Here is an 18,602-nt window from a genome sequence, read left to right on the forward strand (position 1 = left end):
TTTCAGCAGTTACGTTTTTTATTGAAGTATAACTGATGTACAATATTATTTAAGTTACAGGTGTACAATATAGTGACTTAGAATTTTTAAAGGTTATACTCCATTTATAGTTATTATAAAATACTAGCTGTAGTCCTCATGTTGTACAGTATATCCTTGTAGCTTATTTTATACCTAATAGTTTGTACCTTTTAATTTCTTACCCCTATATTGCCCCTCCCCGCTTCCCTCTCTCCACTGGTAACCACTAGTTTATTCTCTATATCTGTGTCTGCTTGTCTTTCGTTATATTCAATAGTTTGTTATACTTTTTAGATTCCAGATATAAGTGAGATCATATGGTATTTGTCTTTCTTTGTCTGACTTATTTCACTAAGCAGAAGGCCCTCCAGGTCCATCCATGTTGCTGCAAATGGCAAAATTTCTTTCCTTTTGTGGTTGAGTAGTATTCCATTATGTTTATATACCTTCTTTATCCATTCATCTATTGATGGATGAGCAGTTATGTTTTTTTTGGGTTTTTTTTTTTTGCGGTACACGGGCCTCTCACTGTTGTGGCCTCTCCCGTTGCGGAGTACAGGCTCCGGACACACAGGCTCAGCAGCCATGGCTCATGGGCCCAGCCGCTCTGTGGCATGTGGGATCCTCCTGGACCGGGGCATGAACCCGCGTCCCCTGCATCAGCAGGCGGACTCTCAACCACTGCGCCACCAGGGAAGCCCAGCAGTTATGTTTTTAATTACCTGGTCGAACTTATTTTTTACAACATCTTGTTTTTGTTTTATAGATATAACAGTATATTGAATTTCTCTTGAGGTTACTATTAGAGTATTGAATCCGATATTAATTTATATTATTTTGTTTTATATTTTCATCAGTTCCTTAAAGTATTGGGATATTTTGGAGCTAGTTTTTTGTTTGTTTTCTTTTTTTTTTTTTGGCGGTACGTGGGCCTCTCACTGTTGTGGCCTCTCCCGTTGCGGAGCACAGGCTCCGGACGCGCAGGCTCAGTGGCCATGGCTCATGGGCCCAGCCACTCCACGGCATGTAGGATCTTCCCGGACCAGGGCATGAACCCGTGTCCCCTGCATCGGCAGGCGGACTCTCAACCACTGCGCCACCAGGGAAGCCCAGTTTCCTTTGTATTTTTCTAAATGTTAGAATAGGAGGCCTTTACTCTCAGGCAGGAGTTGTTAAACTTTTCCTGCACAGGGCCAGATAGTAAATCTTTTCGGCGCTGTGGGCCAAGAGGCAAAATCAAGGATGTTATATAGATATTTATATGACAAGAGAGAAGACAAATTCCCATATAATTCTTATTGATGAAAATGTTTTAATAACAAGTTAGTACACTTTTTGTAAAGAGGTCTTCTAATGAGAAGAATTGAATTCTTGTGGGGTGGGCATTTGATTTTTGGCACTTAGGGTTAGTGTCCCAAAGTGATTGCAAATGTTTCTATGTTATTCCTGATCTGTAATGAGATTTTACATATTTCATCTTTGAAAATGTCTTTTTGTATAGATATATGGTAGGATGAATAATGGATGGTAATAAATAAATAATGGTAGGATGAATGAACATTCCCAAGGATGTCCATGTCCTAGTTCCTAGAACCTGTGAACATGTTATTTTTTATGGCAAAAGGAACTTGGCAAATGTGATTTAGTAAAGAATCTTGAGATGGGGATGCTGTGCTGGATTATCCAAGGGGGCCGATATATTCCCGGACATCTTTATAACAGGGAGGCAGGAGGCCAAAGAAGAGAGAAGATGCTATACTGCTGACTTTGAAGATGGAGGAAAGGGGGCACAAACCAACGAATGTAGGCGATCCCTAGAAGCTGGAAAAGTCAAGGAAACAGATTCTGCCTTGGGGCCCCAGGGGAAATTCAGCTGTGCAGAACCATTTTAGACTTACAACCTTCAGAGCTGTAACATAATAAATTTGTGTTGTTTTAAGCATTAAGTTTGCAGTAATTTGTTACAGCAGCAATAGGAAACTAATACAACTAAGTGCCACCAAAGACTAATATCAGTCCACGAGCATATGATTTTAATTGAGTCGCGGTATGTCCGAGAGATTTTTAGTTACTTCTCGGCATTTAGGTAGTAGGTGGAGGAGTTTTGACTGATGAGACAAAGTGGACAAAGCTGTTGTGAGGAAAGGAGATCCCAGAGAGGTTCCTGGCTCAGAGTAGCATTTATTCTGGAGAGTAAGAATAATAGATGAGGATGAAAAGAGTTTAGTTGAGGGGCCAGCAGACAGAAAATAACCCCCATCCCAAACTCTGCACAGAGAACTGCATATAACATGATAGCTAAGCAAAAGACTAAACCCACACACTCTCTTCCCCTCTTCTCTCTTTTTTTCACACATACATACCACCTCAAAGGGTTTTCCTTGACAGAAACTGAAGAGATCATCTGGCAAGAGCAAGGGCAACTTGTATGGGTGTTAGTACCCTGAGTGGTGGTTGGCAAACTACAGCCTGGCACCTGTTTTTTTAAAGTCTGCGAGTGAGGGATGGTTTTTACGTCTTTTAAAAGTTGGGGGGAAATTCAAAAGGAGATTAATATTTTGTAACATGTCAAAATTTGTAAAATTTATACGTCAGGGTCCATAAACTGAGTTGTATTGGAGCACAGCTACACTTGTTTGTTTGCATTTTGTCTGGCTGCTTCAGCACTACAGCAGTTGGGTTGTTGCAGCAGAGCCTGAATGCAGTGTGCTCGTAGCTTTCACTGGTGCTCTGTACACTTCAGATGACGCTTATGCAATTATAACTCAGCTGCATTTTAAGTGCCGCATGTATCAATGCACCAGGTTATTTTTAATCTTTAAGAAAATTACTAGTCTAAACCTATCACGTCAAAACAAGAAAAGAAGAGAAAAGTGGACTTCAGACGTGCTTTGAGGCCAAGCGGAGTAGGGATTATCTTGTTAATTAGCTGGCAAAGCATTGTGTTTATTACACAGTGACGCTAGAGTTGTGCTAAAAGAATACAGTGTATGTTGACATTACGAGACCGAGCAGTCATCACAGTATTCCCAACTCCTAGGGAAAAAAGTGGTTAGAAAAACAAGATCTAGAGTATCTCATCACAGCAGAATTTATTTACACATTTTACAAAGTAAAATGAGGCTGCAGCCAAAGTAAGTCTCCAAGTAGCTTATTTGTTAGCAAAGCAAGAAAAGCCATTTGCCAAAGATGAGTTGATGGAATCACATTTGCTTGTAGAAGTTGAAGAAATGTGTCCTGAGAAAATTTGTTTCACACTATAAGCTTTTAGCCGAGAACAGTTGCCTGGGACTGTGGCAGCAACATCAACATCAATTAAAGAACAAGGCAAATGATTCCTAGTTGTTTTTCTTGACTCTTGGTACTGATCAGTTATCAATATTTATTAGAGCATCCGATGCCAAGTTTGAGACTAAAGAATTAGTCTCTATGAATAGTCTGCATAAAACAACAACAGGCAGGGATGTTTTTAAAGAAGTTGAGAATTGAGTAATTCAGAAAGACCTGAAGTGGAATCTGCCATGATGTGTAACAGTTGACAGTGGTAAAAATTTGTGTGGAGCAAAAAAAAGCTTGGTTGGACAAATGTACAAAACTTCTGAAAATGCAAGATGTTTAAAGCTTGTGGTTATTAAATATATTGTTGATTGGCAGGTACTTTGTGGACAATACTTAAATCGATCATTCTGTTATTATTCAACCATGAAGTTCTTTTGCTCTCATAGATTTTCACTTGAGTGAATTTTGTAAGAAATAGATGCCGAATATCCTGACTGCCCCTACCACTCAACAGTTAGATAGGTTGGCAGCAGTGAAGTTTTACTACAACTTTTGAGCTCAAGGTTGAGACTGAAATTTTTCTGAATAAGAAGAACCACCCTCAGTCACTATTATCGAACACTGAATGGCTTTGGAAATTAGCTTTTGCTAATTTGATACTGAATTATCAAATTGATATTATTTCATATCTAATATTTTGTATTCTAATAATTTAGAAACAGAATTTAAATGCTAATTAAATTATCCTTTGATAATTTAAGTTTACACTTGATGCTGTTAGTTAATGAGGTCAACCTAAAATTACAAGGCAAAACAGTACTTATATGGGAAACATACTGTAGTATTTTGACAACAATTAGTATTTGAATCTCAGGTAATGTCAAGCTACCTTATATACTTCCCATACAATCAAAAGTTAAAACAGGATGTGAGATCTCATTCCCACACAAATTTGCTGCAGATATATTTTCTGAGCTCAAACTACAGTTCTAGTAGTTTCCTTCCCTACTTCGCCTTCCTTTTATTGTGGATTTATACTACTTAAAAAAACTTTTTTTTGTCTTTTACAATATTGGGTCTCCAGCAGAAAGGAGATGAACATGCCTTGGCATCATGAACTAGTAATAAAAGAATGATAAATCACTGTGGGGTATCTCAGTTCCCCCACCATGGATTGAATCCGAGCCACAGCAGTGAACACCCAGAACCCTAACCACTGGGCCACCAGGGAACTCGGTCCATCTACGTTCTTATATTTTCTCTTTACTCAATATATTTGCAGTAGAAAAGGGAAATTACAATACCTGGCAAATAGTGCAAATTGCATTGAGTGAAAATGCACTTAGGTTTGAGATTTTAGAAGTTTTCAGGGGAGGAAAAGACTTTTAAGAGGCATTGAAATGGTCTAAAGAGGCAGATCATACTTGATTTTGTCTTCACAAGCTTCAGCTGTTTTTGCAGATTGCCTACTCAGTTTGTTTTTCTGAAACTTAATTGTCTTTGTTTTTTAGTGGACGGAAGACTGCAGAAAATCAACCTATCCTCCCTCTGGACCAACGTGAGTAAACATCAGGTGATCAAGACTCACTCTGACCTTCGTGGAGACTTTTCTCCATGTGATAATCTCATAATAATAATGACAGTGAATAAAAACTTCAGTCATGTCTTCTTCTATCCTGAGACAAATTTTTCTTCCCTCAGGTTTGTGTATTATGCATTTGGCTAGGACTTTGAACAAATATGAAAATACCCCATGATGAAAATGTCCATTTCAAGCCTTTTGAAATCATAGGAGAAAAAAAGCGATTTCCATTCTCCACTAAATTCTTCTATCTACCCCTGAGTATTTTTCTCATCATGACAAATGCAGAGGTGACCTGTGATTTTCTGTGGTGCCTGAGTATAAACTACTGGATCATACTGAAACAAAAAAGTGTAGGGTCTCATGTGAAACATTAAAAAAATTAACCCTGGCATGATAATCAAAGCTATTGAGGACAAAACAGGATTGGAAAACATAGGGATGGGCCAATATCGTGTTTTAGTGTGTTTACATTAATATTTTTAGTTTGGGGTTTTGACCTTTTCATATCCTATGTGGCTAAATAAGCCTGTGGGAAAGACATAAAAACAGCTCACTGGCCCAGAGGGTAAAGAATGTGAAAAAGAAGGAAGAGGTGTGTCGGGAAGGGTAACGTACTATCCCTGCTCTTCCCTCTCACTAAAAGCTTGCTGCAGGGAAGGGAAGGCAGAGTACGTACAACTTTAACCAGTAATATCAAGATGACATTTCAGTTTTTATGGCATTTCAAGTATATATATATTGTGCTACACTTGTCTGAATTATGTTTTCTAAATAGCCTCTGTCCTAGATACAGTGAAACCATAATAAACTAAATTCTTTGTATTTACTCACCTTTCTGTAGAAAGAAGCAAATATTTGGCAGGAAGAATTTAGAAGTTACCAGTTTCTATGTTGCTATGAAGCCAGTGCACACTCCAGCCCTCTATCATGTCTCGGTCTCTGAGGCTCTTCCTTTTCATCACCACTGGCATTGTATTGGTCTTCAGTGCCTTATTGATTGCGACTGTCTCTTGGCTGCTCTCTCTGCCCCAGTTCATTGAACATTTACTGAGTACCTGCCACATTTAAGGCTTTTTTGTCCCTACTCCCTTTTATGTGTAGGTGTCAGTGAATTGACTGCCCTGCAAACTGTCCCTGCTTGGGCATTTAACTGGTTCCACGTTAGCATGTGTGTGTGTGTGCATGCACGCACATACACACATATGCAAATAAACATTTTTCTTATATTTACACATCTACATAATATAAATATGTTTGCCCTGGTGTTTCTGCTGGATTCCTTCCTACCTCACTGGCTTGTTCACAAGACGAAAGTCCTTAGCTCCGCTCTGATCTTTGTTCTCTATGAATTATAAATGGATGTTGAGGACTCGGAGGGAAGTGTGGTATTCGTATACCTTTGAATGACAACACATCCTCCTGTACCTTTTTTTTAAATTTTAAAAAATTTTTGGCTGTGTTGGGTCTTCATTGCTGCACGTAGGCTTTCTCTAGTTGCAGCGAGCGGGGGCTACTTTTCGTTGTGGTGCACAGGCTTCTCATTGCAGTAGCTTCTCTTGTTGCAGAGCACAGGCTCTAGGCAAGCGGGCTTCAGTAGTTGCATCTCGCAAGCTCGGTAGTTGTGACGCTCGGGCTTAGTTGCTCCATGGCATGTGGGATCTTCCCAGACCAGGGGTCGAACCCATGTCCCCTGCGTTGGCAGGCGGATTCTTAACCACTGTGCCACGGGGAAGTCCCTCCTGTACCTTTAAGACCATCCTTTTTAATCAAGTGCACAGATTCTGGATGTATGCATTGGCAGTTGTGAGGGAGGAGAGAAATACCTGTTTATCCAGCCTGACCGGTCAAATCAGTGCTGGAGGTCAAGGGACTAACAACAAGGGCACTCCTGTATCCAACTGAATCCCATTACCATTTCTTTTCTACTGCTCACTGGTGCTAGCATCTGCTGTCTTATTTGTGTACCTGTGTGTGTTGTGTCACTTAGACTAGTTGCCAAACAACCAGGTGGGTTTAGTCAATGATTAATGTTGCTTGTGATGACCAGGGCACAGGAAATGCTAAGTTTCAAAAATAATTTCATGATGTTTATTGTTCACAGTAAAGGAGGAAAATATTCTATAGTGATCACTACTGATTAAATGCCAATGCAGTGAGACTACTGAAATAAGATGGTGGAGAAGAAGGATGTGCTCTCACTCCCTCTTGTGAGAACACCAGAATAACAACTAGCTGCTGGACAGTCATCAACAGGAAGACACTGGAATTCACCAAAAAAGACCCCACATCCAAAGACAAAGGATAAGCCACAATAAGACGGTAGGAGGGGCGCAATCACAATAAAATCAAATTCCATAACAGCTGGGTGGATGACTCACAGACTGGAGAACACTTATACCACAGAAGTCCACCCACTGGAGTGAAGATTCTGAGCCCCACGTCAGGCTTCCCCACCTGGGGGTCCGGCAACAGGAGGAGGAATTCCTAGAGAATCAGACTTTGAAGGCTAATGGGATTTCACTGCAGGACTTCGACAGGACTAGGGAAAACAGAGACTTCACTCTTGGAGGGCACACACAAAGTAGTGTGTGGATAGGGACCCAGGGGAAGGAGCAGTGACCCCAGGGGAGACTTAACCAGACCTACCTGCTAGTGTTGGAGGGTCTTCTGCAGAGGCGGGGGGTGGCTGTGGCTCACCGTGGGGGCAAGGACACTGGCAGCAGAAGCTCTGGGAAGAACACCTTGGTGTGAGCCCTCCCAGAGTCCACCATTAGCCCCACCAAAGAGCCCAGGTAGGCTCCAGTGTTGCGTTGCCTCAGGCCAAACAACCAACAGGGAGGGAACCCAGCCCCACCCATCAGCAGTCAAGCAGATTAAAGTTTTACTGAGCTCTGCCGACCAGAGCAACAGTCAGCTCTACCCACCACCAGTCCCTCCCATCAGGAAACTTGCACAAGCCTCTTAGATAGCATCATCCACCACAGGGCAGACAGCAGAAGCAAGAAAAACTACAATCCTGCAGCCTGTGGAACAAAAACCACATTCACAGATAGACAAGATGAAAAGGCAGAGGACTATGTACCAGATGAAGGAACAACATAAAACCCCAGAAAAACAACTAAATGAAGTGGAGATAGGCAACCTTCCAGAAAAAGAATTCAGAATAATGATAGTGAAGACGATCCAGGACCTCGGAAAAAGAATGGAGGCAAAGATCGAGAAGGTGCAAGAAAGGCTTAACAAAGACCTAGAAGAATTAAAGAACAAACAAACAGAGATGAACAAGACAATAACTGAAATGAAAACTACACTAGAGGAATCAATAGCAGAATAACTGAGGCAGAAGAACGGATAAGTGACCTGGAAGACAGAATGGTGGAATTCACTGCTGCAGAACAGAATAAAGAAAAAAGAAGGAAAAGAAATGAAGACAGCCTAAGAGACCTCTGGGACAACATTAAACGCAACAACATTCACATTATAGGGGTCCCAGAAGGAGGAGAGAGAGAGAAAGGACCAGAGAAAATATTTGAAGAGATTATAGTCGAAAACTTCGCTAACATGGGAAAGGAAATAGCCATCCAAGTCCAGGAAGTGCAGTGAGTCCCATACAGGATAAACCCAAGGAGAAACATGCCGAGACACGTAGTAATCAAATTGGCCAAAATTAAAGACAAAGAAAAATTATTGAAAGCAACAAGGGAAAAATGACAAATAACATAGAAGGGAACTCCCATAAGGTTAACAGCTGATTTCTCAGCAGAAATTCGACAAGCCAGAAGGGAGTGGCATGATATACCTAAAGTGATGAAAGGGAAAAACCTACAACCAAGATTACTCTACCTGGCAAGGATCTCTTTCAGATTCAATGGAGAAATCAAAAGCTTTACAGACAAGCAAAAGCTAAGAGAATTCAGCACCACCAAACCAGCTCTACAACAAATGCTAAGGGAACTTCTCTAAGTGGGAAACACAAGAGAAGCAAAGAACCTACAAAAACAAACCCAAAACAATTAAGAAAATGGTCATAGGAACATACATATCGATAATTACCTTAAACGTGAATGGATTAAATGCTCCAACCAAAAGACACATGCTCGCTAAATGGATACAAAAATAAGACCCATCTATATGCTGTCTACAAGAGATCCACTTCAGACCTAGGGACAAATACAGACTGAAAGTGGGGGGATGGAAAAAGATACTCCATGCAAATGGAAATCAAAAGAAAGCTGGAGTAGCAATACTCATATCAGATAAAATAGACTTTAAAATAAAGAATGTGGGCTTCCCTGGTGTTGCAGCGGTTGAGAGTCCGCCTGCCGATGCAGGGGACACAGGTTCGTGCCCTGGTCCGGGAAGATCCCACATGCTGTGGAGTGGCTGCGCCCGTGAGCCATGGCTGCTGAGCCTGCGCGTCTGGAGCCTGTGCTCCGCAACGGGAGAGGCCACAACAGTGAGAAGCCCACATACCCTAAATAAATAAATAAATAAATAAGAAAGAAAGAATGTTACAAGAGACAAGGAAGGACACTACATAATGATCAAGGGATGAATCCAAGAAGAAGATATAGCAATTTTAAATACATATGCACCCAACGTAGGAGCACCTCAATACATAAGGCAACTGCTAATAGCTATAAAAGAGAAAATTGACAGTAACAAAATAATACTGGGGGACTTTAACACCTCACTTACACCAATGGACAGATCATCCAAAATGAAAATAAATAAGGAAAGAGAAGCTTTAAATGACACAATAGACCAGGTAGATTTAATTGATATTTATAGGACATTCCATCCAAAAACAGCAGATTACACTTTCTTCTCAAGTGCACATGGAACATTCTCCAGGACAGATCATATCTTGGGTCACAAATCAAGCCTCAGTAAAATTTAAGAAAATTGAAATCATATCAAGCACCTTTCTCACCTCAACACTATGAGATTAGAAGGCAGTTACAGGGAAAAAACATAAAAAACACAAACACATGGAGGCTAAACAATATGTTACTAAATAACCAAGAGATCACTGAAGAAATCAAAGGGGAAATAAAAAAATACCTAGAGACAAATGACAATGAAAACACAACAATCAAAACCTGTGGGATGCAGCAAAAGCAGTTCTAAGAGGGAAGTTTATAGCTGTACAAGCCTACCTCAAGAAACAAGAAAAATCTCAAATAAACAATCTAACCTTACTCCTAAAGGAACTAGAGAAAGAAGAACAAAACCCAAAGTTAGCAGAAGGAAAGAAATCATAAAGATCAGAGCAGAAATAAATGAAATAGAAACAAAGAAAACAATAGCAAACATCAATAAAACTAAAAGCTGGTTCTCTGAAAAGATAAACAAAATTGATAAACCATTAGCCAGACTCATCAAGAAAAAGAGGGAGAGGACTCAAATCAATAAAATTACAAAATGAAAAAGGAGAAGTTACAGCAGGCACCACAGAAATACAAACCATCCTAAGAGACTACTACAGGCAACTCTCTGCCAATAAAATGGACAACCTGGAAGAAATGGACAAATTCTTAGAAAGACATAACATTCCTTGCCAGACTGAACCAGGAAGAAATAGAAAATATGAACAGACCAATCACAAGTAATGAAATTGAAACTGTGATTAAAAATCTTCCAAGAAACAAAAGTCCAGGAACAGATGGCTTCACAGGTAAATTCTGTCAAACATTTAGAGAAGAGCTAACACCCATCCTTCTCAAACTCTTCCAAAAAATTGCAGAGGAAGGAACACTGCCAAACTCATTCTACGAGGCCACCATCACCCTGATACCAAAACCAGACAAAGATACTACAAAAAAAGAAAATTACAGACCAATATCACTGATGAATGTAGATGCAAAAATCCTCAGCAAAATAGTAGCAAACAGAATCTAACAACACATTAAAAGGATCATACACCATGATGAAGTGGGATTTATCCCACGGATGCAAGGATTCTTCAATACACGCAAATCAATCAATGTGATACACCATATTAACAAATGGAAGAATAAAAACCATATGATCATCTCAATAGATGCAGAAAAAGCTTTTGACATAATTCAACACCCATTTATGATAAAAACTCTCCAGAAAGTGGGCATAGACGGAACCTACCTCACCATAATAAAGGCCAGATACGATGAACCCACAGCAAACATCATTCTCAATGGTGAATAACTGAAATGAAAGCATTTCCTCTAAGATCAGGAAGGAGACAAAGATGTCCACTCTCACCACTATTATTCAACATAGTTTTGGAGGTCCTAGCTATGGCAATCAGAGGAGAAAAAGAAATAAAAGGAATACAAATTGGAAAAGAAGAAGTAAAACTGTCACTGTTTGCAGATGACATTATACTGTACATAGAGAATCCTAAAGATGCCACCAGAAAACTGCTAGAGCTAATCAATGAATTTGGTAAAGTAACAGGATACAAAATCAGTGCACAGAAGTCTCTTGCATTCCTATACACTAATGATGAAAAAATCTGAAAGAGAGATTAAGGAAACATTCCCATTTACCATTGCAACAAGAAGAATAAAATACCTAGGAATAAACCTACCGAGGGAGACAAAAGACCTGTATGCAGAAAACTATAAGTCACTGATGAAAGAAATTAAAGATGATACCAACAGATAGAGAGATATACCATGTTCTTGGATTGGAAGAATCAATATTATGAAAATGACTATACTACCCAAAGCAATCTACAGATTCAGTGCAATCCCTATCAAATTACCAACGGCATTTTTTAACAGAACTAGAAGAAAAAAATCTTAAAATTTGTATGGAGACACAAAAGACCCCGAATAGCCAAAGCAGTCTTGAGGGAAAACAACAGAGCTGGAGGAATCAGACTCCCTGGGTTCAGACTATACTACAAAGCTACAGTAATCAAGACAATATGGTACTGGCACAAAAACAGAAACACAGATCAATGGAACAAGATAGAAAGCCCAGAGATGAACCCACGCACCTATAGTCAACTAATCTGTGACAAAGGAGGCAAGGATATACAATGGAGAAAAGACAGTCTCTTCAATAAGTGGTGCTGGGAAAACTGGACTGCTACATGAAAAAGAATGAAATTAGAACACTCCCTAACACCATACACAAAAATAAACTCAAAATGGATTAAAGACCTCAATGTAAGACCAGGCACTATAAAACTCTTAGAGGAAAACATAGGAAGGACACTCTTTGACATAAATCACAGCAATATCTGTTTTGATCCACCTCCTAGAGTAATGGAAATAAAAACAAAAATAGGGCTTCCCTGGTAGCACAGTGGTTGAAAGTCTGCCTGCCGATGCAGGGTACGCAGGTTCGTGTCCCGGTCCGGGAAGATCCCACATGTCGCGGAGCGGCTGGGCCCATGAGCCATGGCCGCTGAGCCTGCGCATCCGGAGCCTGTGCTCCACAACGGGGGAGTCCACAATAGTGAGAGGCCTGCGTACCGCAAAAAATAAATAAATAATAAATAAAACAATAAACAAATGGGACCTGATGAAACTTCAAAGGTTTTGCACAGCAAAGGAAACCATAGACAAAACAAAAAGAAAACCCTCAGAATGGGAGAAAATATTTGCAAAGGAATCATCAGACAAAGGATTAATCTCCAAAATATATAAACAGCTCATGCAGCTCAATATTAAAGAAACAGGTAACCCAATCCAAAAATGGGCAGAAGACCTAAATAGATATTTCTCCAAAGAAGACATACAGAAGGCCAAGAAGCACATGAAAAGCTGCTCAACATCACTAATTATTAGAGAAATGCAAATCAAAACTACAATGAGTTATCACCTCACACCAGTTAGAATGGGCATCATCAGAAAATCTGCAAACAACAAATGCTGGAGAGGGTGTGGAGAAAAGGGACCCCTCTTGCACTGTTGGTGGGAATGTAAATTGATACAGCCACTATGGAGAACAGTATGGAGGTTCCTTAAAAAAGTAAAAATAGGGCTTCCCTGGTGGCGCAGTGGTTGAGAGTCCACCTGCCGATGCAGGGGACCCGGGTTCGTGCCCCAGTCCGGGAAGATCCCACATGCCGCGGAGCGGCTGGGCCCGTGAGCTATGGGCCCTGAGCCTGTGCATCCGGAGCCTATGCTCCACAACGGGGGAGGCCACAACAGTGATAGGCCTGCGTACCGCAAAAAAAAAAAAACCTAAATATAGAATTACCATATGATCCAGCAATCCCACTACTGGGCATATTCCTAGAGAACAGCATAATTTAAAAAGACAAATGCACCCCAGTGTTCATTTCAGCACTGTTTACAATATCCAGGTCATGGAAGCAACCTAAATGCCCATTGACAGACAAGTGGATAAAGAAGTTGTGGTACATATATACAATGGAGTATTACTCAGCCATAAAAAGGAACGAAATTGGGTCATTTGTTGAGACATGGATGGATCTAGAGACTGTCATACAGAGGAAAATAAATCAGAAAGAGAAAAACAAATATTGTATATTAATGCATGTATGTGGAACCTAGAAAAATGGTACAGATGAACCGGTTTGCAGGGCAGAAGTTGAGACACAGATGTAGAGAACAAACGTATGGACACCAAGGGGGGAAAGCCGCGGGGGGGGTGGGGATGGTGGTGTGATGAATTGGGAGATAGTGATTGACATGTATCCACTGATGTGTATAAAATCAGAACCTGCTCTATAAAAAAAAAAGTAAAATTCAAAAAAAAAAAAATAATACCAATGCTATGGAAGTTCCCTGGCAGTCCAGTGGTTAAGAATGCGAGCTCCCGATGCAGGGGGCACAGTTTCAGTTCCTGGTTGGGGAACTAATAAGATCCCACGTGCTGCACAGCACAGCCTAAATAGATAAATAAATACCGATGCTGCTAAGTATTTTTTGCATATTTCATGTAATCTTCACTGCTCTCATAAGGTAAATACTCTTTCTCTAGGAAATTGAGGTGCAGATGTTAAATACTGAAATACTTTAGAAAAGTGTTGAATGAGAAGTGAAACATGGGATTATAGTTAGCCAAAATCATAGTAAGCTTTAGCTATTAAAATAATTTTCTGAATCAGATTAATGACAGTTTTGTCAGAGAATTCTGATGAGTGGAGATTTTACTGTAGAGAGGCTTCTGGGGTCTTCCCACTCCCACGTAATCATAATCTTCTGCTGTAATGAGTTTGTCCTCTCCATTTTTACTTTGGAATCCTATACTGTAAAAGAATCAGGAGTTTACCGCAGATATAGGGGCATGTTTTGGGTTTTGTTGGAAGTTACGCGGGGAGAAGCAGCTGATTGGAGTTCACAGGTAGAACACGTATCTTATGGCGGTGCCACCAACGTGCCTGCGTCCATCGGGCTGCTGATTTATCATTGCTACTAGACAAGGAAATCCAAATGTGTGCTGGCGGAGAGGCGAGGGAGTTGTAGCCCCTGCCATAACAGGAGGAACAGTCATTATTTTACTGAATTGTGGGACAGAATTTCACGTGTGAAATTATGGTTAGAAGCTGAATTCAAAAATTGAAGCTTTTTTCTGGGATTTAAGTGTTACAGTATTTAATATAGGTATCAGCTACTAAGGAAATGGGAGGTTGAAAGTGCTTTGAGAAAAACAAAATTCAATCTTGTGATTTGGTTTAGATGTATGTTTCCAGAATTGCCTGTGCTTTCCTTTTCTGTCTAAATCACAACGTGAGTGGCTTCTGGTTAACAGTTTCATAGAACCGCATACACACGCCCAGGCCCCAAGCTCAGCAATGTGAATCAAATAATTATTCATGACTCTAGAAGTATAAATAGGACCGCAATTCTTGACTTTTAGGAACTAACTCATACTCCCTTAACCCATCCCCACTGTACACATAAGTCTGGATTTATGTCTGTATATTTAAGAGCTTGGTAACATTGTAGCATCCACTAGACCCCACCTTCTGCTTCTCTGAGGCGGGGCAGTAAGGGAGCAAATGCTGGCTATTTTTAGGCCACTTTAAGCTGATCGGTCACTGACTGGCACACCCTTAAGGCTATTTCAGTTCAGTAACAAGTGCCAGAAGATAATGTTTCTGTGGTGGCAGAGAATAGTTGTAGAGTTCATCCATCAGGAATACGGCCCAAGTCCACTGGCACGGGAGTGGATGTTGCTATATCCTCATAGTAGAAATTGCTGTGTGTAAACTGAGGAGTAGGACTTTGAGGAATGGGTATGATCAAACAGAGCTTGGGCTTGGACTTACTACAGAAGACTGAGTCTTGTAGTTTTTCTTATGTCAGGGTTTCCGAAAGCAAGCTCATCACACGAGATGAATTGTGCCGAAACACAGCAGTAGAGGGCTGCTGCTGGCTCAGGCAAAACAGCGCCGTCTGTCCTGCTGTGGTAGCTTTTATTTAAGTATTATCTATGTTTACATTTTAAGACTTGTTTTCTTAACATTCCAGAAATGTCAGAGCAGCAACATACGCTTTTATGGATTATACAAGCAACAATGGGCTTTCTTGAAAACATGCCGTGCTTCGTCCTTGAGCACAAAAGCAGCACAAGGACATTTCCTTGCGTTCCCACCATTCTGATTATACTGAGGACATCTCATGGATCAGTGCCCAAAGCACTCAATGCTTATTCGCAGGTCCCTGGTTTGCCGGGGCGGGGGGGTGGGGCTCAAAACATCCAGGACTGTTTACAGTTCTGGCTTATTCACATGCCCCCGGTTTGCCGGGGGGGGCTCAAAGCAGTCAGGACTGTTTGCAGTTCTGGCTTATTCGCCAGCCCCCAGTTTGCTGGGGGGGGGGGGCTCATGGGTCACATCTCCTTTCCATGTCCTCAGTTATTCCACTACAACTGAGAAGAGAGGAAAGAGAGGAAGTACAGTAGGAAGAGTAGCATGACCGAGGGAATGGTAAAGTTTCTTGAAGCCAGTCATGGGAAGCTCATGCACTGTGTTGCCACTCTGGGGGCTTAAAAAGTGACCTTACTGAAGCCAGCGCTGGAGTCAGTGGTTTGACAGTAGTGTTAAGACCGTCTAAGAGGGAATTCTGAGACTGGGAAACCAACTGGGGAAGTGCCCAGAGCATAGACTAAATCTTCGTAGAGATTTAGGAGGGAAAAACGGGCAGATATTTTCTAGCAGTGATATTCAGCTTATGTATAGCTCTTGAGCCAAAGTTGATTATTTTGCCTATCACCACAACACATTAACCTTCTAGAACATATAATTCTATTCTAGGATTTCTAAAATGACTTGTGATTGTATATACAACATAGGGCAGAAGCGCTGGGTGGGAAATGAGCTTTTTCTACGAGTTTTGGTTTGAGTACCAGTTTCTCTTTTGTTATTAAGAATATGTCTCTAACATATCCATATAGATGTAACTATCTGACCATCATCAAAAAACTGCTTTTAACATTTCAAGATGATACACCTCTCATTACAGCTATAGGGGTCCGGTTCCGTGGTACACTATAAATCTCGATTTACCACCGTACAAAAGATGGCATGAATTGATGGTTGACAAGGCACCAGCGGTATGCTATGATTCTTAAATCTTTTGTTTCTGACTTTACTGGATATAATTGCATTTGAAAGAACACGTCATGATATTATGTACCAAGTATTTTAAGAATCTGCTTTCCATGGTTCTCTGCCATTTACAATAAATGATAGTAGAGGAAAGATGTCATTTCTCTGTAGCGTCTTGCTCTTTTTACTAGCCTTTGCCTTTGTTTCTTTAGCTTATATCATATGAATCATCTAAATGGTTAATCAAATGTCATGTTAAAGATGTGTTTACATATACATTTTTAAATAGTACTCATCTATTTAGCTGCATATGGGTAAGTCAAAAGGTCTAGATCTGTTTTCATTATACCAGTATTAATCTTAAATGTCAACACTTCTTTATGTCTCATCAACTTTTAAATTTATTTTTCAGCTAAAAGTTATAGTGAATTCCCTGAAAAATATGATAAATGCATTTGAGCCAAGTGGAAAAATTGTGCAGTTAGTGGATCAAAAGTTGGTAAGAAATATTATTTCCTACAGTAAATGTTAAACACACACAGGTACACATATACACACACGAGTTCAGCAAAGGCTCTGTTATTTATGTAAAGGCCTAATTTGGACAAGTGTGCTTTTATTCCAGACTACTGTCAAAACTTCAGACGGACTTAAAATTCTGGGGCTTGGTAATATTACAGTAATAGGACATAAAATAGCATGGCAAATTTTGGCAGTTAGCTGCTCTTTAATGTTTTATAAAAGTATGAACTGTTTTACAGAGCATTGGGCAAATATGCATATTTCATCTGGGAGTACAGCATTTCCTTCTGTTATGTGTACTTAGGTTTGCAAGTTCACTATTGAAAATTTGGGTTTTTCTTAAGTACTTTGCCTGAGCATGTCAAGACACTGAGCGATGTTCTAGATATGAACAAATGACACGCTCAGCCCAGCCCTGCCCCTCAGTAGCTGTGACCATTGAAACGCACTTGGGTTGTACGTTTCGTGTCTTTGTGCGTTCACCAGACCATTTCATTTCTTGGTCCTGCAGGAAGATTCCATTTCTCAGACCCTTTTTTTATTTAGATGAAACCAGTAGAAAATCTAGGGCCTGGCCCCTAGAGCCCCCAGAGAGATCCTCATCACCCTCCTTCAGTCTTTGCTTTGGGGAAAGGATTGGGGAGGAAACCAAAGCCCTAGGGCAGATGTTTTAACCTCAATAGTGATGACATGTGGGATTGGATAATATTTTGTCGTGGGCACTGTCTGTGCATTGTAGGATGTTGAGCAGCGTCCTTGGCCTCGACTCACTGGATGGCAGTAGCACCCCTTCAGTTGTGACAACCAAAAATGTCTCTAGACTTCACCAGATCTCCCCTGGGGGGAAAGCCATCCCCGGTTGAGAATCATTGTCCTAGAGGCTGGACGTTCCGGGCATACCATCCCTATGACACTTGTACCTGCCAACCACCAAACCTGTTATTCCTCATGTTTATGCTCTCAGACCCTTTGATTAAGGCTATCCGTTATGTTCATACTCACCAGACTTCCCCAAAATACAAATGTTGGCAGAAGCAGTAGCAGAAGAGGCCCCCAGATGCCCCAGGTGCCCTAATCCCCCTAACCTGCATGTCAGCAGGGAGGGCAGCATGCAGAAGGTTTAGGTGCCCAGACTTCGCAGTCAGACATTAGGGGTTTTGTTTGTTCTTTAAACATTGGATTTTAAGGTTAGATCAGTCACACACACTAGCTGTGTGTCCTTCGACAAGTTTCTTAACATATGCAACTTCAGATTTCTCACCAGGGAGAATTTACTAATAATACGTATTTCATATGGTGGTTGTGAGGATTAAACGACTTACTGTATGTAAAGCCCAGTGCTTGCATGTAAAAAATGGTAAACAACTGTTCAGTAAGTCATTTTCGTTTGTTAAATTGGCAGGAGTATTCCACTTGTGCAATGCTTTGAATTCCTAGGCAGAAAAATGATTTGCCTAGTTAGATAACATTACATATAATTACCAAGTAGTGAAAAATGAGACTTGCGAACCTTAAACACATTATCTTAGCAAGAGGCTGTAAGCTTAATTCTTGATCTAATTGTTAGTGAATAGTTGCAGTTGAGAATAAAAGTATATGTGAATGGGTAAAGAGGATGTGGCATATATATACATACAATGGAATAATACTCAGCCATAAAAAATAATGAAATCCTGCCAT

General features: G+C 40.5%; 1 protein-coding gene across 3 annotated transcripts in view; it reads left to right on the forward strand.

Moving 5' to 3' along the window:
* Positions 1-18,602, forward strand: part of ASAH1 (N-acylsphingosine amidohydrolase 1) — a 46,115-nt gene that overhangs the window by 12,305 nt on the left and 15,208 nt on the right. For 2 of the 3 annotated variants that reach the window (XM_032618338.1, XM_032618340.1), the window contains exons 2-4: positions 4,812-4,858; positions 16,315-16,405; positions 16,813-16,899. In XM_032618338.1, coding sequence (XP_032474229.1) covers positions 4,812-4,858; positions 16,315-16,405; positions 16,813-16,899 — 225 coding nt within the window. Of the gene's footprint in view, positions 1-4,811; positions 4,859-6,986; positions 7,205-16,314; positions 16,406-16,812; positions 16,900-18,602 lie in introns of all 3 variants that reach the window. The other variant, XM_032618341.1, reaches the window with a different exon arrangement.

Source organism: Phocoena sinus, chromosome 21 (assembly GCF_008692025.1).
Source record: "Phocoena sinus isolate mPhoSin1 chromosome 21, mPhoSin1.pri, whole genome shotgun sequence".
NCBI classification, from domain to species: Eukaryota; Metazoa; Chordata; class Mammalia; order Artiodactyla; family Phocoenidae; genus Phocoena; species Phocoena sinus.